Raw genomic sequence first — 23303 nt, forward strand, 5'->3', positions numbered from 1 at the left:
ATACAAACACACTTAAAATTACACTTCTGACTTTCATATGCACAAAAGAGGTTCAAAGTAAAATGTGACATGAGAGCAGTACATATTCAGTATATATTCAAAAAAGGTATTTTTTTGTTTGTTTGCTAGAAGCAGCCCCATTTGTGCTTGCCCTGGATCCAAGCCTGCTCCCCTGAAGCTGCTATTAGGCACTTGATTTGTGGTTGTATGATTTACCCTCCTAGTAGTATTTTTTGGGGGGGGTGTGTGATTTCCTGCACCAGTATCATGGTTCTGGTCCAAACAAGTAAAAACAAAAGAGGGAAAAGAAGCCTTCATGCACTTCCAAATCACAGTTAGGTTGGCCCTAAGCAGAATGAGTGAAACTGGTCTGAGATTAATTTATATCTGGTGAAAAATTCTACAAGCAGCATTAAAACATTAATGCCCTAAATCAGGGGTGGGGAACCTGTGGACCTCCAGATGTTGACAGACTACAACTCCCATTACTGTTGGCTATGCTGGCTGGGCCTGATGGGAGGAGTTCCGCAACATCAGGGCTATAGGTTCCCCACCCCTGTTCTAATTAGTTTATAAAACTTTTAAAAGTACCCAATAATCCTATGTACTTATTTAGGAGTAAATCCCACTAAAAGCAGTGGGACTAATTTCTGAGTAAACATGCACGAGATCACCTTCAAAGTGCTGTAGGCAGATGCTTTCAGTAGATGTCCACTCTCACTCTAGAAAACTTATCCAGGGTTCATCATCTGGAACAATTAAGTCCATCTTGCTTTTAGATTGTTTTTATTTATTATTTCAGGCCCTTTTATAGTCTGCTTTGCAACAACTGCTCTCAAATCAGATTACAACTGAAGAAAAAAAGTACCAATAAAATCACAACAACAATAAAACATTAGGATAAATCAAAAGAGGGACAGATAAACCCTAGAGCTGGCATTAAAACAACATTTTAGCTACAAAAGGCTTGCCTGAAGACAAAAGGTCTTGGCAACTTATTTCAATGGACCAATTTCCTGAATTTGTTGCACCAAATTTAGTGAATTATTTCAGTGCTTGGGGCCAACACAGAAAAATAAGATTTTGCAGTAACTACCAGGCCGATAGATGGTTGAACCACCATGAGATTTTCATCCTTAGAACTCAAAGAATGGGAAGGAACATAATAAAAATGATGCTTGCTCAAGGTGTTTTGGCCCAAACTGTAAAGGTCTTTAAAGATAAGCACCAACTAGCAGAGCTCATATAAAACTAGCATTACGTACTTCTTGCAGCTAACATGAGGTATTAACCTGGCTGGTACATTCCGGATCAAGTGAAAATTCTACAGTAGGGTTGCCAGGTTCAGGGCCTGAGACTGATCCTGTATCTTTAGGAGAAGAGAAAGTCAGCCAATTGCAGGTGTTTTTGCAACACTGTAATGGAAAAAACCACAAGGTGGAATTCTCCCTCCCCCCTGCACAACTTTTAAAGATACAGAAGACTTCTTGGTTGCCAGGCCCGGCCTCCAAGAGGTCTTCTGTGTCTTTAGAGTTGTACAGGGGGGAGGGAGAATTCCACCTTGTGGTTTTTCCCATTACAGTGTTGCAAAAACACCTGCAATTGGCTGACTTTCTCTTCTCCTAAAGATACAGGATCAGTCTCAGGCCCTGAACCTGGCAACCCTATTCCACAGTGCCCTCAAGGGCAGCCCCACAGAGAATACACTGTAACAAGTCCAGGGGTTATGAGTATATAGATTCTTGTTTAGGATTAAACAGGAACAGGACTGGCGTTTTAACTTGACCATGTGCAAAGCGGTCTTCTCAGCATCATCAACCAGCCCTCAAATATCAGGAATTATGGAAAGGTCTTTTTGGACAGCAGCTACTGCTTCCAGACAGGCTAGAACCTTTAGACATACAACTATTTGGTATTGTGGGCAGTTTTTATTCTGAAAGTTTTTTTTAAAAAAATTGCTCCTTTTTCTTTTCAGCTTTAATGCACAGCAATTCCAAGGATATGGGCCTAAAGACACATGAGGCTACCACCTTTCTGAAGATGGGTCTGGTCAGTGCCTGGATGGAAGATTTCCTCAAAACCAAATGTACACCACCCTTGAGTTCCATGAAAGTAGAAAGATGGAAAGAAAAAAACATTAAAAATTCACTTCCTACCCCTCATTTTCTCCAGTATCACACTCTACCAAAATACTATGCTTATAAGGTAAAATAGACAATATGACACAACTAAGTTACACAGCACTTAGCTTCTACTGAGAGGAAGGGCAAGATATTAATCAAATAATAAATAAAAAATCTTATCTAACTTTTGTTAAATCTTTGCATTTTGGGTCATCTGGAACTTACTGCCTCAAAGACCTTTTAAAGTTCAGGTTATGTTATTAATATGTCCTATTACTGTACTGATTTTTATAAGCCACTCTGGGTGCCATTTTTGGCTGAAGAGCAGGGTTAAAATGATTTAAATAAATATGTCAGCATGTCTAGATTCAGTAACAAATGAATCATTCGTCACCTACATCTTGTCTAAATTGGGCAAAAGTCTTCCGAATTCCTTCTGTAGGGAACACCAGGGCTTCTCGCTCAGGATGTCGGTGAGTTGTTTCCTCCAGGCACTGATCCAGGGTTTTACAGATAAGTGGAAAGTCTGACACCCCATGGACATAGCTTTTGCTTGCTCTAGGTGTACCAGGGGGTGCATCAGTTTGGAGAGTACTGTCAAGAGAACAGATGAGAATCAGAAATTGAGAGCGGCAATGCCATTCACAGCAGAAAGACAGGAGTGGGGTGGGATATTTCTTTTGCTATCACCAAATGGAGATCAAACAAACCATGAGCAATATCATCAACCTATATGTGCTGGGAAAAGCATGTTAAGAACTTTCAACAGTGTAGTGGAATTAGGGTTACCAGATGTCCGGTTTTTGGCTGGATATGCCAGCTGTTTGGGGTCCTCTCCAGGTGGTCAGCTTAATCTCTGAACTCTCAGCTTTCAGTTAAAAAAAATTAAGTTTCTAGATGGTCTGGTTCACGAGATATACACCAAAATGTCACCTGTCCCCCGCCCTGCAACTTCCGTGAAATTATCTCTTAGCTGGCTGCTCTAACCCTTGCCCTTTCAGGATTGTAGCCAATAAGTGAAGTCAGGGTCGTGATTGACAAGGGATTTCTGGGCCTCCAGGCAGTCATTAGGCTCCATTGCAAAGGTAGAAAATGATTGTTTTTTCCTGTTTATCTGAAAATCTCATAAACTGAGCAAGCAGTACCAAAAGTCTTTTTTTCTCTTGTGTTCACAAGTCAAACAAGTTTAAATTTTCCTGGGCTGTTGAAGATGGCAGTGTTTTGAAAACCTTCCCAATATGAAGCTTTAATCCAATACTTGCTTTTCTGGGAATAAAGCTACTATGCTAATCCCACATACCTGGAGTAAACCCCATTGAATTCAATAGGACTTTCTTTTAAGTAGACATGGTTAGGATTGTGCTGCAAATTAATGGGACTTTTGAGTGAACATAGTAAAGAACTGTGTTTGTGTTATAAATCTTTCTCTCCCTCTCCAATCCTATTTTTAAAGCAATTAGGCAGGGTTTACATAGATATCACTGCTTTTATTATATAGGAAACTAATACTGATTTATTTTTAAATGTTCTGCAATGACCAACTCATTTGGACAATAAACTATTTTATGGGGTATATGCAGGGTTGCCAGGTTCATGGCCTGAGACTGATCCTGTATCTTTAGGAGAAGAGAAAGTCAGCCAACTGCAGGTGTTCTTGCAACACTGTAATGGGAAAAACCACAAGGTGGAATTCTCCCTCCCCCTGTACAACTTTTAAAGACCTAAAGAATCCTGGGAAGTGTAGTTTCCCCCTCACAGTTTTAGTTCCCACCACCCTTAACAAACTACAGTGCCCATGATTCTGTGGTGGGATTCATGTGCTTCAAATGTATGTTGAATGTGCTTTAAATGAATGGTGTGGATCTGCCCTAAGTATGGTATGCATTCATTAGTGAATTGAAAAGAACAATTCTAAAAGATACTATTTTAAACAGGGGAATGAACGGCTATAGCTCAGTGGTAGGGCATATGCTTTGCATGCAAAGGTCCAAAATTCAATTTCTGGAAGAAACTATTGCCTGGAATCCTGGAGATTCAATGCTAGTCCATGTCATCAGCACTGAGCTAGATGGTATCAAATGGCCTGAGTTGGTATAAGGTAGATTCCTTTGTTCCTAAAAGTGGAAAGAGACCCAAGGGCCACAGTGACTCCAGAATTTACTTATGCATTTTATTTACAATATTTATATATCGCTTTATTGTAAAAAAAACTGAAAAGGAGTTTACAGAAGGAATTAAAACAATATAATTATTGGCAACAACAGTTAAAGACAGGTATTTAAAAACATTCAAAATAATAAAACCAACAATGAGTTAAAAACAGATTAAAAAAAACAATAGCTTCTACATGCCTGGATAGGCTTGCCTAAACAGGCAACCAAGCGGTCTTCTGTATCGTTAACATTTGTGCAGGGGGAAGGAAGAATTCCACCTTGTGGTTTTTCCCATTACAGGGTTGCAAGAACATCTGCACTTGGCTGACTTTCTCTTCTCCTAAAGATACAGGATCAGTCTCAGGCCATGAACTTGGCAACCCTAGTGCTGAGAGGTGTTAAGATATCCCTATTTTCCTGAAAGAGCTAGTTTCCAGAGCAGTTTAACAGTCAGTCACTCTTCCCAGAGAACTCTTGGAACTGTAGCTCTGTGAGGGAATAGGGGTCTACTAACAACTCTCAGCATCCTTTGGGAGAAGCCATGACTGAAGTGGTGTGATACTTCTTTAAATGTACAGCACAGTTGGGGCCTAAAATGGATTGCAACAGCAGCACTACCATACAAATATGAGGGGGTGTTTTTTTTTAAAGCAATGGTGTTCCCACATGCACATTTGGGTTAAAGGCGAGTTCCAGGTCTGAAAACAGTGAAGACTACTGCTATACCTACTTGTGCCAGGGGTGGAAAGCCACCAGCATACTAGCAGTGAAAGACCGCCAGTATCCCATGCAAGCTCAGCCCAGGAGAGGGGGAAAAAACACAATACAGAAAATTGAAAAACACCAGGAAAATACTAAGTCACACCCCAGTGTCCCTGTAAACGACACCATAGCCTCAAATCAGGGGCTGTGCTTGTAACAATACCCACATGCTACCCTCAAAGGGAGCCACAGAACTCACAACAATGATATGTCCCCAGCACATACCCTTGCATCATCAGTGTCACAGGGCCCCTATAGCCCCTCAGCCAGTATTTTTTGATTGTGCTATCATGAGAGCCAGTGTGGTGTAGTGGTTAAGGTGTTGGACTATGACCTGGGAGACCAGAGTTCGAGTTCCCACACAGCCATGAAGCTCACTGGGTGACCTTGGGCCAGTCACTGCCTCTTAGCCTCAGAGGAAGGCAATGGTCAACCCCCTCTGAATACCGCTTACCATGAAAACCCTATTCATAGGGTCACCATAAGTCGGGATTGACTTGAAGGCAGTCAACACACACACATCTCAGGGGCGTCACTAGGGCGGTGCGGCGGGTGCAGGCCGCACCGGGTGACACCCCGATATGGGGGTGACACCACGAGCTGCCCCTCCAGGCACCGCTGGGAAGCGGGGCAGGCAGGCAGAGAGCTGCCCTGCCCGCACTAACATGTGGAATGCGGCCGCGGCATGCAGGGGAGCAGAGGAAGCCCGCGAAGACGTGGAAGGCACGAGGAAGAGCAGGAAGCTAACAGGTGGAGAGCTGCTCTGCTCCCGCCTCGCGCTAACACGCCCTTTGTCCTACAGTGACCGGGAGGGAAAAGGTACATTGACTGAAATCCTCTCATTTTGCATGGCTATGAAAGATCATGCAGAGAGGGCGGCCTGCACCGATTCTCCTACACAAATGGGAGAAGCAGCTCTCATGGCATGTGAAATATTTTTAGAGCCCCGTGCCCCTCAGTCACCAGGAACGGGGGCTGGGATGCGTTTTTTTAGCTCCCACGTGTGTCTCTCCACTCTCTGCCTCCAGCTCCCGCTGTATCCGCTTGATATAGGCTGGTCACGTTTTTGGCTGCTGATGCTGGCGCTGCCTTCTCCTCTTCACACATCCACACGCCAGGGCTGCTTGTAGCTCCCAGTCCCCATCCATTCACACACACAAACATGCAACCATAAAAGGGAGTGTTGTGTGATTTGACGGGGGAGGAGGAGCCAGGGCCCATTGCTACAGAGAACCATCTCCTCTTACACATACACCCCTCCTCATTGCTATGCCTGATTTGATTCCTACACATTCCGCCCAGCTTATCCAGGCTGTTCCTGGGGGTGGGATGAGCAGAGCAGAGCCCAAAAGGGAATGAATGAAAAATGTGATACAGAGAGAGAGGATGAAGGAATGAATGAATGAAGAGGGAAAGGGGAAAACATGAATGAGAAACATGAAGAGGGATGAGGTGGGGAAGGAGGCAGAAGGAAAGCCAGCGTTGTCTGAATGGGTGGATGGATGTGTTTAGAAAAGCAAGAAACTCCTCTCTCTCTCTCTCTCTCTCTCTCTCTCTGTTTGTTTGTGTACAATCAGAGGGGGTTTATTTTCCCTTTCCTTTTTAAATTTATTTTTAAATTTTATTTTAGAAAAGCAGGAACAAATTCCATAAGGACATTTCCGTTACTCAAAGAGCTTACAAATACTTGAACGGATGATGAGAGGAGAGAAAGAGCAAATATTACAAGAAATGCCTTTAAAAAAAAAAAATCCACATCTTGTCAATTACAAAATGTATTAAATCTCCAGCTGTAAATTCTCTCTTAGGAACTTGTGGTTTTGCTTTGCTTTCAGGATCAGCTTCACCAAATGTTTTCTTAAAGAGAAAGACTGCTTTATAGTGATCATCTCAAACTAGTAAATCAGTTTTGACATCATATTCACAGCACGCCACATTTTCCTGCAAGTTCCATCAAACGCCATACATTTGGGTTCCCCAATATTTGGCTATTACTAGCCAAACCAGATGGTATTTTTCTATCCTTTCCCCCTAGAATTATTCCACTTCCTCCCCCTCCATGCACAGTAGTAACATCTGTGGTAACAGCTGGTTCTGATTGCTGCCCAGTCAGTATAACCACTGTACAAGATCTACTCAGCCACTGTAATTACCTTTTTGTTTTGAGTGCCCTTTTGTCTGGGTCTTGGTTCAGGTGTGTATCCAACTTTGATGTGCTTATGGAAGGGGTGTGCAAGCAGTGCTCCCTCCCCCGAGTGTGGAGGCTTGGACAAACATTGTGTTATGGAAAACCAAAGTCTGTGTGAAAGTACATATTTGGGAATGCCATCAGTGTAATCCTAAACACATTTAATAAATAATATTGAACTTGCACGTCACAAAATATATTACGGTCATGTCCATAAGCACCAGGAGGGTAGTCGCCCAGGGGGTCTTAGTCCCTCTGCTTTTTTGGGAGCAGGGTCCCTATGTCTCCAAGCATCCTACAGTCAGCATGAAAAGGGAGTGTGTTAGTCACTGAGAAGAGTCTTCTAATAGGCTTCCTTGCCTTTCCTGCTGATTGGAGCCAATCAGAGTGAAAGGAGGTGAGTCAGCCACTGAGAAGTCTCTTCTCAGTTGCTAATGCTCTCCACTTACATGCTGATTGGCTCCTAGAGATGTTTGTTGTGAGAGAATGCATTAACAAAGATCTCATTCTTAATCTAGGAGCAAAAAAGGGTGTATGTGGCTGCAACTATCATGAAGGGACTCTGCACTTCTGGATTTTCTACTAAACAACTGATAAATACCTACGTAACTTTGTGTCTGGAGACTTATTATTAAGAATCACTTTCCATAATTGTAAGGAGGTATGCCCACACGCATGCATCCCAGGCACCTAAATGAGGGGTGACAGCAGCATAGGGACATAAGCAGATGTCTTCTACCAGGGGTTCCTAAGCTTTTCTTCTACATAGACCACTTGAAAATTGCTGAGGGTCTGAAAGTATCTGAAAATTTACTATGGGCATATGCAAGATAATTAACTCCCATTAGCGATAAGAGCAAGAATTTGAGCTATGCGTATGATATTGTAATTTAAAGGTGTAATTTTAATTTTGCTAGTTGTTTATGTCACTACTATTGCCATTACATTCAGTGATATATGGGAATTACGATTTACGAGTAACATTAGTACAAAAAACATTACTAAGGATTTTGTATGGTCTGATACGGGAGGAGGTCCATGGGGGTGACACCATGAGTTACCGCACCGGGTGACACCAACCCTAGTGATGCCACTGCATATCATTGTTCAGAGAACAGTCAGACTATTGGTGATTTATCCCCCTTTGCTTCCGGAAAACTATGTTTTTTATCTGCTGCTCTTTTTGTTTTGTTTTTATATTATGCATATGCTTTTAAATTTTGGTATTAGCTACGTTGATCACCTTTGAAAGTAGACAGATACATAGTAGATGAATATTTAAGATGAATGTTTACATAAAGAAAAATTCTACCCCTTGCCAGTTCAAGCCTAGCCACCCCCAACGTGAGCTCAGCTTCCTTCCAGCATTGTAATTTGTATGACAGGCTACATTATATTATAGGAGATGCTGCGTCAGTCATCAGTCTTGCCAGGGCCAGCACCAGGTATGACTGGGCACTTGGGCATCAGCCTGCCCCGCACCCACAGCGCCTGTATTGGCCCGTGGGCAAGTTTAGTAGCTATATTAGCAGAATAGATGCCTGTAGGTAAGGGGGGGGGGTTGTATTCCCCACCCAGGTTTAGTTTTCTCTAGTTTAGCATTCAGCATTTAAGCATGAGGAAGATGGTTCAAGGAACAGTCAATGAGCTCAGAGCCACCTGGAGTCTAATCTGGGGTTCCTAACAAGCAGTCCGTGTGATGCTGTGCCAAGAGTAATGCTGGGATGCTGGGAAGGTGCCTTGTTAGCCAAGGTAGTGTAGATTTTGGAGCAGTTAATGTCCTGCTAGGCAATTAGGAGGCTTTGCTTATCAGTTGTTGTTATGCTGTATGATGTAGCCTTTTCTAGTAATTAGTGCTTATTTGAAGTTGCCTTGTTAACTCAAAGATTAATAGAATAGATGCAATGATTTAATGCTTCATAATAATTAATGCTTATGTAACCTCATTATTGAGCTGGTAAACAAGTACCCTATAAAAGTGTTTCTTGTGCCCAGTGGGGAGAGTTCAGAACTGGTCATGCTCTGTGCAAGACGTGCAGTCTGACCCACATTGGGTACACCTGTGGGTTGAAAGCTACCCAAATAAACTATCGCCTTTTAAGTAAACCTGCGTCTGAGTCTGCCTTCTTCATCTCTCTGGTACCTCGGAAACCTGAATGCCCAGGAAGGGGGCATACAGTGCCGTAGCCCAACACCCTCCCAATACAGGTGGTGCCAGGCTAATAAGCCTGGCCACACGCCCCACCTACCTCTCATGTCATGTGAATGACGTGTGTAGCATTCATGCAAGCCATCATCCGACATGGCAACAGGGGCATCAGCCCCTTCGGGAAGCCCCCATCGCCATCTTGGGTGATGGCAGGCATGCATGCACAGCACGCACTTTCACACTAATGGGAAAGGTAGATGGGGTGTGCGGGTGGGCTTATTGAAGCCCCTGCTGCCTGTATTGGGGGGTGCCTGGAAGCTTCCTTTCCGTGATCTGCGACAGGGTTGGGTTGCAGGACCCGATGCTGCTGTGGATCATGGAACGGGAGCGGCACCCTCCCACTATAAGGAGGGACCCTTCAGGGGTCCCTCTAGGCCACAGGGGCCCTCAGCCAGGGCCCAACCTGGCCACCCTCTGGCACCAGCCCTGAATCTTGCCTTTCCATATGAATGAAGCAAGCTGCCTTTGTTTTGAACATATTATATACATTTAAGTACTACATATGCCTTTCACATATGTTTGCCCTTCTCATTTAATGAATATGTTAAAAGAGTTACAAAACAGCTCTAGGCATTGAGAGAGGTGTCTTAATGACATCATGGAGATGCATTAATTGGCACCATCAACAGCTGGTTTTGCTGCAAACCATACAGAACAGTATTTTCAGAACTTGACTCTGGACAGGAAAAAGTTGTATTTGTTTTGAAAGAACAGAATGCCCTTCGAAAATCAGCCCGGCTACTCTAAAAATTTTGTGTTTGTCTTAAATATAGAACAGAGGGGAATGGTACTCCTGTTACACTGGAACTCTTTGTAGGGAAAGGGTTGGGCAGTAAAGAAAGGTAAAATCGCATATTCCCAATCTTCCTCTTCGTGCAGAGTTGCACAAGTCACCCATTTTAATTGCATTTCAAACCAAGGCCATAATAATAGTGCTATGGCAAAAGGAAAGTGATCAAGAGTAGAGAGAGCAAACAGAGAAAAGCATAAACCAGCAGGCAAATGTTTAATAGGACTAACTTTTATTTATTTGGAAATTGCTGGGCAGGTTATGTAAATAACCCAGGTAAGATTTTTTTGGGGAAATTGCTGGAACTAAAACTAAGGAGTTTTGGAGTTTCCTGGAAATAGACTCCCAAAGCTGGGAGAGAGTTAGTAACTGTTGCATGCTTGCATTGCTAGTACACTAGCACATGCACAAACAAATTTTAGAAGCTACCAACCTCATCTCTCCCCAGTCACTACCTGCCCTAAAACTGAGGCAGCTAGCCTACGGCCCTCCCAGTGTTGTTGGATTCCAAATCCCTTCAGCCCTGGCCAGCTTGACCAATGGTGAAGGATGATGGAGTTAGGAGCAGAAGGTGCCTTAGTCAGACCATTGACCTATCCAACTCAGTACTGTCTACACCAGGGGTTGCCAACCTTATTGGACCAGTGGGCACATACTTGAGAAAGTGCTGAGGGCTGCCATGGGGGGGCATGGCATAACACAAAATGAGAGAGTACAGGCATTGCTGCTCCCCACCCTGGACTACCTCATATTTATCATGGGAGATCAGTGGTGTCCTGCTGGTTCTGAATGTTGAAAGGTAGTTTTGAAAGGCACAGGAACCTTGTTTTCCTCAATGCCAACCCATCTAGAGAGTCACAGATCAGCCAGAAAGATAATAGATGTGAATTAGCAAACCAGTTCTAAAACTCCTTCAGGAGGAAGGGCAGAATATAAATTTAATAAAATAAATAAGATTAGAAAGGACCTTAAAACACACACACATACTTATTACTCTTAGACCTAACTGGAAATGGACTGCCTTCAAGTCAGTTCCGACTTATGTTGACCCTATGAATAGGGTTTTCATGGTAAGCGGTATTCAGAGGGGGTTTACCATTGCCTTCCTCTGAGGCTGAGAGGCAGTGACTGGCCCAAGGTCACCCAGTGAGCTTCATGGCTGTGTGGGGATTCGAACTCTAGTCTCCCAGGTCATAGTCCAACACTCTAACCACTACACCACACTAGGGTTGCCAGGTCAGAAGCATCCCAAAACCTGAGATTTTAGGGGCAGGCCCGAGTGAAGTCATGGGGCGGGCCCAAGTGATGTCACAGGGGCAGGCCCGAGTGATGTCACGGGGGCGGGCCCGAGTGATGTCATTAAGCATGATACATTAAGCATCAATCACAGTTGCTTGGAGCATACAATTAAAAAAAATATCTGATTGGAAATAAAGCTAGAAATCTTAGCTAAAAGATGGAGCCTGGGTAGGGAACATTTAATCTAGCCTACTTGCTTTCGGCAAGAGGGTTTAAGTGCCGCCAGGCCAGGCCAGTCACCAGAAGGCCGCTGTAGGAAGAAAGGAGCCTAGTGTTGTGGAGATGTTAGATGGGAGCATTTGGGAGTAAAGATGGATGCCCCTGAAGGCTGCAATTCTAAACACACTTACTAAGGGACTAAGCCCCATAGAACTCAACAGGACTTACTTCTGAGTAGATATAGTTTGGATCGTGCTGTTGGTCAAGCTTGACTGGGGATCCTCTGCAAAGACATCTATATCCAAGCAGCCCTGCCTGGAATGCCCTGCCCTTATCTTTTAATGTGGCTGCTCCAAACTTCTTTACAGATTTGACCCTTCACTTCAGAAAGAGGTCTGAGAAATAAGTAAGAGTACGAAGATTTTCTACCCTTTCTGTCTGCACTGTGGGCTGCTATAAACTCACTTTGACAGCCAACCCAATTCCAGTGAGTAATAATTGACAGAGAGAAAACACACATGGTTTGGTCTATCTTCACAGGCAGCAGCTTGGGAACAACAACTGCAGCCACACTTTCAAATATGTGAATTCTCTTTTACCACTATTGGGCAAGAAACAAACTGCCATGCAACCAACAAGGTACATCATCAATGGGTTTTAGGGGGTTAAACTGAGCACATGCAACCACTGCTGTTGCTTCTATGGATGTAAGGGAGTGAGGTTAAAGGTAAATGAATGCAAACAAAAAATGAAAAACAAAATACAGTGATGCTTTCCTAAATGCAATACCATACCAAACACAACAAGATTCCTATGAGTAAGGCAGACAACTTAGCATCCCACAACCAGTCAGAATTCATAACCGAAAACCCAAACTAAAGAAATCCTTGCAGCCAGTCAGTTAATGCCAGAGCTTGGAAGTAACTAGTTACAAGTAATGAATTACTTGTAATTTATTACTTTTTTGAGTAACGAGTGGGTAACTTCATTACATTTTGCTGGTAATAGAACGAGTAGTAACTTCATTACTTTTGAGGAGTAGTTGTAATTTTTCCAGCATTACTTTTGTGCATTACTTGGGGGGGGGGAGCAGGGGAAGTCTTCTGCTCCTCTGATTTGTGGATGAAAATCATGTGCCTCAAACTGGGCTTCTGTGCAGCATCACTCTTCCATCATACTCTGTGGGTGGGTAGGAGGTGACGAGGGAGGAGGTGGAGAGCAAGACGGCGTGGAGAAAACAATTGTTTAAAAATTGACAGGAGTGGAAGGAGAAAGGAGCTGGAGGCAATATATATATACAAAATATATGTGTGTTGGGGTATCATCATTGCTGGGGGTGGGGTGAAGGGATGCGAGATTCTGTTATGCCATTCTGTTAATCTTATGGATAAAAAAAATTATTCTACTACCCTCTGTGTGTGTGTGCTTATTTTTAATGTTGTTTTAGGCTACTTAGATGTGCAGCAGCCAAGGCCAGCACCTTGTAGGCACTTTTTTTAAAAAAGTAACTAAAATGTAATTGTAGCAATTACTTTTGAGTAAAAATAAAGTAATCAGTTACTTTCAGAGCAATTGTAATTGTAACTGTAATTACTACTTTTTGGGGGCCATGTAACTGTAACTGTAATTTATTACTTTTTTAAAGTAATCTTCCAAGCTCTGGTTAATGCAGAATGCTGCGGCATGATTGCTCATATGAGTGAGATCCTATCAGCACACAATACCTCTGCTCTGAAATCTGCATTGGTTGCTGATTTGCTACCAGGCCAAGTTCAAGCTGTGCTTCCCATGTTATGGGTGCCACATAGTACTTGTTCTGCTCTTGTAAGAAATCAATCCTGTAAAGTGGCAGCATTTTGGATACTCTGTTCATAGGGTTTTCGTGGTAAGAGGTATTCAGAGATGGTTTACAATTGCCTTCCTCTGACTTTGGATACATATCATACTTTGGACACATAATGAGAAGACATGATTCACTTGAAAAAGAGGAAGACCAAACAAGAGATGGATTGATTCCATAAAGGAAGCCACAGACCTGAACTTACAAGATCTGAGCAGGGTGGTTCATGACAGATGCTATTGGAGGTCACTGATTCATAGGGTCGCCATAAGTCAAAATTGACTTGAAGGCACATAACAACAACAATGAAGTGGCAGCACCTACGCTTTGGAACTCCTTGCCTATTGACATTAGGCAGACGCCTCTTTTCAGCACCTGATAAAATCATTTTTGTTTAGGCAAGCCTACCCATGCATGTTAAGATCCTCTGTGGCGCAGAGTGGTAAGCGGCGGTAACGCAGCTGAAGCTCTGCTCACGGCCGGAGTTCGATTCCAACGGAAGGAGGAAGTCGAATCTCCGGTAAAAGGGGTCGAGGTCCACTCAGCCTTCCATCCATCCGTGGTCGGTAAAATGAGTATCCGGCATACGCTGGGGGGTAAAGAAAGGCCAGGGAAGGAACTGGCAATCCCACCCCATATAAACGGTCTGCCTAGTAAATGTCACAAGACGTCACCCTAAGGGTCGGAAACGACTCGCACTACAAGTGCGGGGATACCTTTACTTTTTTTATCCACGCGTGTAGAAGCTATTGTGTTTTTAAATCTGTTTTTAACTCATTGTTGGTTTTATTAATTTGAATGTTTTTCAATACATGTCTTTAACTGTTTTTGCCAAGAATGTTATTGTTTTAATTATTTCTGTAAACTGCTTTGAGATTTTTTACAATAAAGTAGTATATAACTGTTGTAAATAAAATACATAAATAAATTTTGGAATCACAGCTTTTAAAGATGTTTTGTTTTAATATATTTAAAAGTCTGCTTTTATTATTTTTAAAGTGTTTTTAGTGCTTTTGTTTGCCGTCCTGGGCTCCTACTTAGAGGAAGGGCGGGATATAAATAAATAAATAAATAAATAAATAAACTTCATTCACCCAACCCAAAATTCAGAATCATGCCACTTTAAGCTGTTTTGCAACTGTTTATACTTGTTTTATGGTTATTGGTTTTTAAAGGGATTTATTTCTTATTGTGAGCTGCCTTGGTTTCCAATCACCAACCCTACCTCACAGGGTTGTTGGAAAGACTCCATACACACACACACTCACACACACACTTGTAAAAATACACCCCATATAATAGTTTATTGTCAAACCAGTTGGTCATTGCAGAACATTTTTAACAAAATCAGTACTAGTTTCCTATATAATAAAAAATGTGATACCTAGGTAAACCCTGCCTAATTGCTTTAAAATAGGATTGGAGAGAGAGGGAAATATTTACAACACAAACACAATTCTTTGTTATCTTTACTCAAAAGTCCCATTAATTTACAACACAATCCTAACCATGTCTACTCAAAAGTAAGTCCTAATGAATTCAATGGGGTTTACTCCAGGTACATGGGATTAGCATCCCAGAAAAGCAAGTATTAGATTAAATACTTTCATATTGCCAAGGTTTTCAAAGCACTGCCCTCTCCAACAGCCCAGGGTCTGACTCTTGCACACAAGAGAAAAAAAACCTTTAAGCCATATTTATTACATACTCAAACTGAAGATTTCAAAGCCACCATTTCCTGACATTGCAATGAAGTGTAGTCACTGCCTGCGTCAACAAATCACAATCCTGGCTTCATTTATTGGCTACAATCCTGAAAGGGCAGAGTTAGAGCCAGAGCTGGGGAAAGTTATTTTTTTGAACTACAACTCCCATCAGCCCAATGCAGTGGCCATCCTGGCTGGGGCTGATGGGAGTTGTAGTTTTAAAAAAGTAACTTTTCCAAGCTCTGCTAGGAGCTGCTATAACAGATCTGTTAAACAGATTTAACAGTCATGGGGGGGGCTGATGTTTTGGTGTATATCTCGGGAACCAGACCACCTAGAAACTTATTTTTTTTAAAATTGAAGCTGAGAGTCTGGAGATTAAGGTGGGTCCCAGAAACCTGTGTCTCAGGCTGAAAAACGGAGATCTGGCAACCCTATGCCACACTGGCTCTCGGTCCTGATAAATTACCATTTGCCCAACAGATAAAATGTCACATCCAGGAGCATTCCTATGCTACACATACTTTCTCCAGCAATGCAACAGACACACCATCAATATTTCTTAAACCACTATAGCATAGTTGCTTCTGTATATTTTCCATGAGTGTTTAATGACTGCCCCTTTGCTGCACCAGTGTGGGAGACAGCACAAGATTTGATAGCTTTAATGGTTAAAGAAGCCAGTTTCATGACCCATGGATGATTTGAGGAACTAACCACTGATTGTCGAAAATCACCATCCTCAGTACATATAAGTAAAGCTAAACTCAGATTCTTTGAAAGTGAAACTAAACTTGGCAGAAATCCTTCTCCTAGCTTTGTGAGAGGGAGGGAAGCCTGCAAGCCTAACACTTCTTTCAAGCTCATGGAGGGGCCCATACACATAGCACTAAATAATAGATCATAGATCAGCACTGCATGGAAATGCAGCCTATGCATCTGATCGGGCTCTTCTATAAAATTTCCACTTTTCCTGACGATTAAAGGATGTTTTGAATCTATTGCCTTTGTAACTTCAATTCTTCAGTGCCCCAAATCCTGTTCTTGGCTATATTAGGACAAGGATCTGCCAAGAGTCCCAGATTGTTTTGTTAGCATGAAATAAGCTGACAGAGATGAAAAAGGCATACTGGTTGAATAATGGGACTATTTTTTATTATTTTCAGAAAATGCAACCTGCCTTTCTGTTCCTGTATGGAGCACTCAAAGCACTGAACTACTGCTATCAAATAAGGAAAAGAAACTCTCAAGATGCTCAGAATACCAATAATAATAAAAAAATCCTCAGGGTTCACTATTTGTGGAAGAGATGCAGCATCTCCAAAAGGCTAGGCACTAAGGGAATATGAGAGTTTAGCATTCCCCTTCTTATGAAATTTCCATGGAGACTTAGTCCAAAAGGAACATCTAGTAACTGACAATACTTGGACTTGGCACAGTGGCAACACTCTTACAGTGGGGAACATCCAAGGGAAGCTGGATTTAGAAGCTTTTTTTCCTGAGGAGATGTGTATTTCACAGGGTTTTCTCCTGCCATTCTGGATTTGCCAAAATCATTGCTGGTATCAGCAAATGAGCCAAGAACAGCACAGGGCTGTGCATGTGGAGGGGTCCTTGCTTCAAAAGCAAGACATGATGGGAACCCAGCTCTCAGTACAATATGAAAATGGTGACCAAATCTGAAAATACAAGTCTCCCAGGAAAACTAGCTCGAATGCTTGCAAGAAACATAGTTCAGGCAGCAAGATTAACTTCTTTTCTGTTTTGTTTCTAAAAAAAATAATTAAATCCAGAAGAAATCATGGCATTATAACATAACCCAGGGCACCACAGACATGGCTTGAGTGGCCTAACCACCCCTTTACGCCAGTTCATTTCAAGGTTAGTGTTTCAACTCTACACTCCAATATTGTCCCCGTGTAAATTAGAGAAGGAGGGCTGTTCACAGCTGTACTGATGGGCTCTCCAGAGAGATGTATTACACAAGGCAAGGGTCACATTACTCATATTCACCCAATGTGTGTTCTCTTTTGTGCACCAGCTGAAATGATACTGCCCTTCTGTGCTTTGACTGGCCCTTTCCCACCAGTTCTATGGTAGCTTGAATCACAAGCCAGAGAAAGAAAGAAAGGGCATCCACAATAATGTTTTTTTTGGGGGGGGGGAGTAAAACACTGAAAAGGGGGGGGAGGAACAGGCTAGTTTCTCACAAAAATGAGAATAATAGTTCTTGTACATTTTGCCTAATATCAGGTTCAACAAATAATAGAAATTTACTTTAAAAAAAGGAACAAAAGCTGGGAATCTTGAGATTATGGTCCATGGGGGGAGAGGGACCCTCCTCACTCCCGTGGATGCCCATGAAAAGGAGCCATCTCACATTCAGCAGCAGCATCAGGGTTTCACCAGTTCCTAACACTATAAACAGCATTAAACAAGCAGTGGGGTACTGCTGTCTTCTGCTCCACAAACTCTCATGCTTTACAATGAAGAAAGAACTCTACAGGTTCCTATACCATTGATGCTAGTGGGCTTCACATGCTTTGCTCAAGTTCGAGCTGCCTGCCCTGTTATCTACAGGAACTTGGCTGGTCAATAACGTGGCTGAATGTGGGAGCTTTGAAGCAACATCTGCTTCTGGGATCAGACAGGTGAAGTAACGGCTGAGAGAAACCTTTACACTTCCACAGCCAGGCATAAAAGAATGGAGCAGGAAAGCAGTCATGAGAAGGCTATGGAAAAGTAAAAACATTTGTTTTTGTTTCCCAGCCCATATGTGCATTGGAAGAACTCTCTCTCTCTCTGTTCTCCTTCCCCAGAGCCAGGAGCCCAAGCCTTTCGGTAGAAAGATTCGTGCTTTATGGGGAAATCAGATTTTAGGATCTCCTAATTGTTACTGGCTATGGAATATAAATAAAAAGTAAAAGATGTTATTGGACTGAAAAAGGGGATGGGTTACTGACCAAAAATGTCCAGATATTCAGCAGTTTGGCCAAATGCTTAGCCAGAGCATTTTGCTGCCTAAGACAGAACAGCAAATGGTGCCCCCCACCCCCATCAAGGTGCACAGTAGACAAGGCTGGCCAAGATACTTGGCACGGAAGTAGAAAATCTCTTTTCCCTGGCAATAAAAAGACAATAACTAATTAAATAACTAACAGTTTCATTACATTCACACTCAGCTGGCTTAGGCAGCCATCTCATTCTAAGGGTAGGGCCAGCTTTGCAGAACTACATGAGAGGGAGCAAACATCAGGGAATGTTCAGATCTCTCCAGACAGCCTTTTCATTGTGCATTCCTGGTTATTTGTGCTCATGATTGGGCAGTTACAGGCAACCCTGCTTTCTATACCGTTTGTGCCTTCAAAGGTTTTGGGGTGACTGCTTCTTTTCCAATTGGTACATGTCCCATAGCTTCCTGCTGAAATCCTATAACTTCTTATATCACAAATATTCAGGGTTTATTTGTTGTTGCACTATAGCACATGATTATCCCTCCAGGAAGCAAGGATGTAGTGACACTGGGAAAGCCTTGCAGAACTAATGAAGCTGAATGATGTGTGTACAGCACAGTATAAATCGACCACTAATGCACTATTGCATCAATTACTTGTTGCAGAATTCACACACAACACATACACACACACACACAATTTGGAGTGGTCCCAAATAACTTTTTGATAATGTTAGTTCTACTGAGGATAGAAAAGCTCTTTTCACTTTATTTGCTTTGCTTCTCACACAACACGCTGCTTTACTAACTTACCCCTGCATTAATGGCCTCTTGGCATAACACCCCCAAATTTATGTCCAAATATATATTATCACTTCCCTCTCCTTCCCCAGCTCACCACTCCCCCGACTCCCTCCCACCCCCTCCCACCGCCTTGTGCTCAAAATATCTTCATCCCAACTTGTCTGGCAAGCCCAAATCTACTCTGGAACACTCTTTGCCTTGCATTTTATCACCCACCGCTCCTCTCTTCGAATCACGCGGGAAGGCACAACCCCTCCAAATATAGCGCCCCAAGTCCTCTGGCCAATTATTTGTTGTGTCCAAAAAAAAGGGGGGGAGAGAAAAAACCCTCCCCCCCACATATTTGGTTCCCCCTCTCTTGCTGTCTCCAGCCTCCCATTCCTCTTCCTGCACATTCAGTCACCCTCTGCTCTTCCCGAAGAAAGAGTCCATCACCCTGGCATCTGTTCCCTCGCCCCTGGTACCTGACCCGATGAATGCCCCGGAGTGGGCCAGTTCGAGCCACCAGCACACCCCAACCTTCCCTGGCGACTCTCTTCAGCAGTGCGGTGGTATGAGCCATGCGCCCCCCTTCCCAGCAAAGGTACAGCCACCGGCTGCCTCCCGCCTCAGCCCGGGTGCTTGCAACTTTCGCTCACTCCAGCAGAGGAAGAGACACCCGCGAGCCGCGAGGAGCAAGCTACCCCTCTGAGCTGGCCGAGGAGGGAGGAGGAGCGTGGGACTGGAAAGGGGCGGCGCGGCTGCTTCCTGGTGCTGCCGGTACCGCCGCCACTAATGCACAAGTCGTTACTGTCCATGCGCCGCGTCACCGTGAAGGAAGGAAACGAAGGTGGGCGGGGAAGAAAGCTGAGGTGGCCGTTTCTCCCACGGCATCCTCTTCGGTGCGAATTCCATTTCCCGGGCATTTCCGCGCTAAAGTCGACCGGACAGGCTCTCGTGCTGGAAATGCAGCCTAATCGAGGGCCGCATAGCTAGGTTATTTGCCTCCGTCTAATGATGCGCTGCTCGCTCGCTCTCCCCGCGCGGTCTTCTGTTCAAAGTGTCCGCCAGGCGGAGGCAGGCCGTCGAAATGGAAGAACCGTCAGCAAAAGACGCAGGCAGGCAGGCAGACAGGCAGGGGAAGACTGGTGAGCAGAATCAGGAATAAACGAAGTGGGGCGACGGCAGCAACAGCTTCTTCTTTCTGTTCTGGTCTTTGGACAGGGCCACCTTGAGTGAAAGTACCAACGTGATTGCCAGCCAGTGCACTGGGCTATAATTTCTATTAATTTGTTAGGAGTTGTACAGATAGCTCAAGTGGGACCTACAACAAAAATGTTGCGGTGTGGAGTGTTGCTGTTCGGGGGTTCTAGCAGTCATATCATCTTCCAGAATACCCTGTTCTGTCGCCTCCCCCTTTCCTATTTTCCTCCCAACAGACATTCAATATTTTGTGGCCTCTTAGAATGGCGAGTCCTCATTGGGCGGTTTTAGGGTAGGGCTGCCCCCTTCGATCCCCACCCGGGCAAGATGTCATGTAATTCTGCAAACCTTGGGGGGTTTCCTGGCCATGCTGATACCTCCCTAGTTTCTCAGTGGTCCTCTAGTCCTCTTGGCACACACTGACAGACTTCACTGTTAGAAGGAATAATTGTATTGTTAGTTTGAAACAATGTTCCTGCATATTCATGCATAATGAGGAACAGTGACCTCATACTCATGCACCTTTCAAAGCTACAGTATCATGTTTCAAAGAACAGTGGAGTATTTATACAGGCCACGTGTTTCCCATGGCTTCTGGTTTCTTCCTGACACTTAACCATTTTGTCTCTACCACACATTTACAACAGGATAGGAAAGTGCAGTTGCTGCCTGCCTATTTGCCCCAAAGGGCATAGGGATGTAGAATTTATGGAAATTTTGAAGCCATGGAAAAAGACCATTTTTTCTGGGGGTTTGTTGGGGGGGGGAACTGAAATTTTTGGAAAAATTGAAAAAGTGCAGTATTAGCACTTTTTACATATTGAAAGTTACTTTGTTAATTCAGGAACATAAAATGTAATTATGTACAAGTTGGTTTGGCATAAAATTATCACATTTGGTATATTAAAAGTATATTTTATTCAAACAATTATTACAAACTGAATTTACTTTTTAAATTTTTACTTTTTTTTGTAACAAATGGAGCTATAAGCCCCTGAACTGTAAGGAACCTCTTTCGCTTTGCCCGTTTATGAGGAACAGGCAAAAAAAAATTTTTTTAAAAGAAAGAAACCATCAACATTAATAACAAAGAAAATTATTTGTCTCTACTAGTCCTCCACAGTGTCAAGCAGACATAAAGTACCCATACCCATAAAAAGAACTGAGAAAAAGGGGGGGACCAAGATTCAATGAAATATTTTATTCATCATGCTAAAATAAAACATTACATAATCCATTTTCTTCTTTTTTAAATTTTTCCAGTTTTTCAGAAAAAAACACAAGGCTTTGGAACAAACAGGAAAAAATTGTTTTTTTCTTAATTTTTCTAGTTTTTTTCCGGGCCTTCACATCGCTAAAAGGGCATAATACTTCTATCAGCAATCTGCTGCTGTTTCTGGAGATAGTTTTCCTTTTCTGGAGCTGAAAAAAAGGGACCTTGGTAGCTTGTCACTTACAGGAATATATTTCAATGGTCCTGCATTTTCTAATTACAGGATATGTACCCTGCTCCTTTCTTCCCCATTAACTACACCTGGGCAATACTAGTTAAACGTGCCCCTGAGAATACAACACAAGGCAACCATGCCACTTGATATCTGTGATCCAGGACTGAAATGAAAGTTTGCTCCAATTTGAATTTTTACAAAATTCCAGGATGAGTCCCCCCCCCATTTTTTTTAATTTTAAAATTTGATTTTGAGAGGTACACTTGAATGTAAAGTAATTGTATTAAATGCTGGCTTATCAAATCAATTTCTTTACTCCACAAAAACCTACATCTCACAGCATGTGTAATTTGAACTGTTCACATTTTTTAAAAAAAAAAGAATATAACTTTGCATTTTTGGAAACAAATTCATAAGATTAAGCAAGTCCTGCTGAATCAGACCCAAAAGTCCAGCATCCTGTTTCCCACAATGCCCAACTAGGTGTCTCTGGGAAGCCTGTAAGCAGGAGCTGATGAAAGTAACCCTTTCCCACATTGTTCTTTGGCAGCTGGCATTAATTGGCTTACTGCCTCTGAAGCTGGAGGTTCTCTGTAGCCCTCATGACTATTAGCCATTCATAGTAGCTGTAAGACATCTAATCTAGAGGCCAGCCTAATTCAAGGGCCCATCTGCACTATACATTTAAACCAATATTATTCTACTTTAAGCAGTTATGGCTTCCAGCAAAGAATCCCAACAACTGTAGTTTGTTAAGGATGATGAAAGTTGTTAGGAGATCCCTATTCCCCTTATAGAGTTACATTTTCCAGAGTGGTTTAACAATTAAACCCTCTTTCCAGGGAATTGGGGACTGTAGCTCAGCAAGGGGAATAGAGGTCTACTAACAGCTCTCAGCACCACTAACAAGCTACAGTCCCAGGATCCTCTGCGGGAGGCCATGACTGTTTAAAGTGGTTTAAGAGTACTTTAAATGTATAGTACAGATGGGGCCCAAGTTAGGAGGATCTACTTGAGAATTCACTCACCCCAGTTCATCTTAGATCTGCTCATAAGTTGTTATATCTTGCAGACAGTACTTGAGATCCATGCAATAGGGTTCACATACTGTTACAACAACTCTTAAATATCCCTCATCTGTTTGTTTTTAATTTGGATCAGCAATTCTAATATTTATGTTCATAGATATGAAGGAGAACAGTCCTATATTATTTCTTTATTGGAATATTAGACTATGAAACACATGAATAAACTTGAAGTACACCACCCTGATATTTTATGAGAGGGTAGTGTATAAATACTTTTCTAAATAAAGTGTCTATCCTTTTTTCAGCTTGAAAGCTTCTAAAGGAGTGTATTCAGCATTCAGCAAAAGCACCAGCACTAACCGAAGTCAAGTGCCTTTTCCAGGGCTACATGCTGAGCAGTATTGGACCTCCCAACTCTAGTCTGCTTAAGATAAAATGTGTTTTTTTAAGCAAATTCTTATATGTCTTATCTCCTGCAAGGGTGGGAGCCTTTATTGCAGCACTGAAAGCTCCTTACATACTGAGGTGCACACACAAAAGGTGAATTCAGAATAACAAAGGAGGAGAATACAAGCACAATCTGTTTGTAGTTCTACCTTGTTCCTAAAAATCCACACTTGGGCAACACCTTTGAGGGAGGAAAATTAAAAAATCAAAAA

General features: G+C 42.7%; 1 protein-coding gene across 2 annotated transcripts in view; it reads right to left on the minus strand.

Annotated features, from left to right (window-relative positions):
- The window catches only part of ACSF2 (acyl-CoA synthetase family member 2), a 95981-nt gene extending 75983 nt beyond the window's left edge, over positions 1-19998 (minus strand). The window contains exons 1-2 of one of the 2 annotated variants that reach the window (XM_061616039.1): positions 19451-19998; positions 2522-2717 (exon numbers count right to left, since the gene is read on the minus strand). In XM_061616039.1, coding sequence (XP_061472023.1) covers positions 2522-2717; positions 19451-19548 — 294 coding nt within the window. In that variant the 5' untranslated portion in view covers positions 19549-19998. The remainder of the gene's footprint in view (positions 1-2521; positions 2718-19450) is intronic. The other variant, XM_061616038.1, reaches the window with a different exon arrangement.
- Positions 19999-23303: the final 3305 nt, after the last annotated feature.

The sequence above is a fragment of the Rhineura floridana genome, chromosome 3 (assembly GCF_030035675.1).
Source record: "Rhineura floridana isolate rRhiFlo1 chromosome 3, rRhiFlo1.hap2, whole genome shotgun sequence".
NCBI lineage: Eukaryota > Metazoa > Chordata > Lepidosauria > Squamata > Rhineuridae > Rhineura > Rhineura floridana.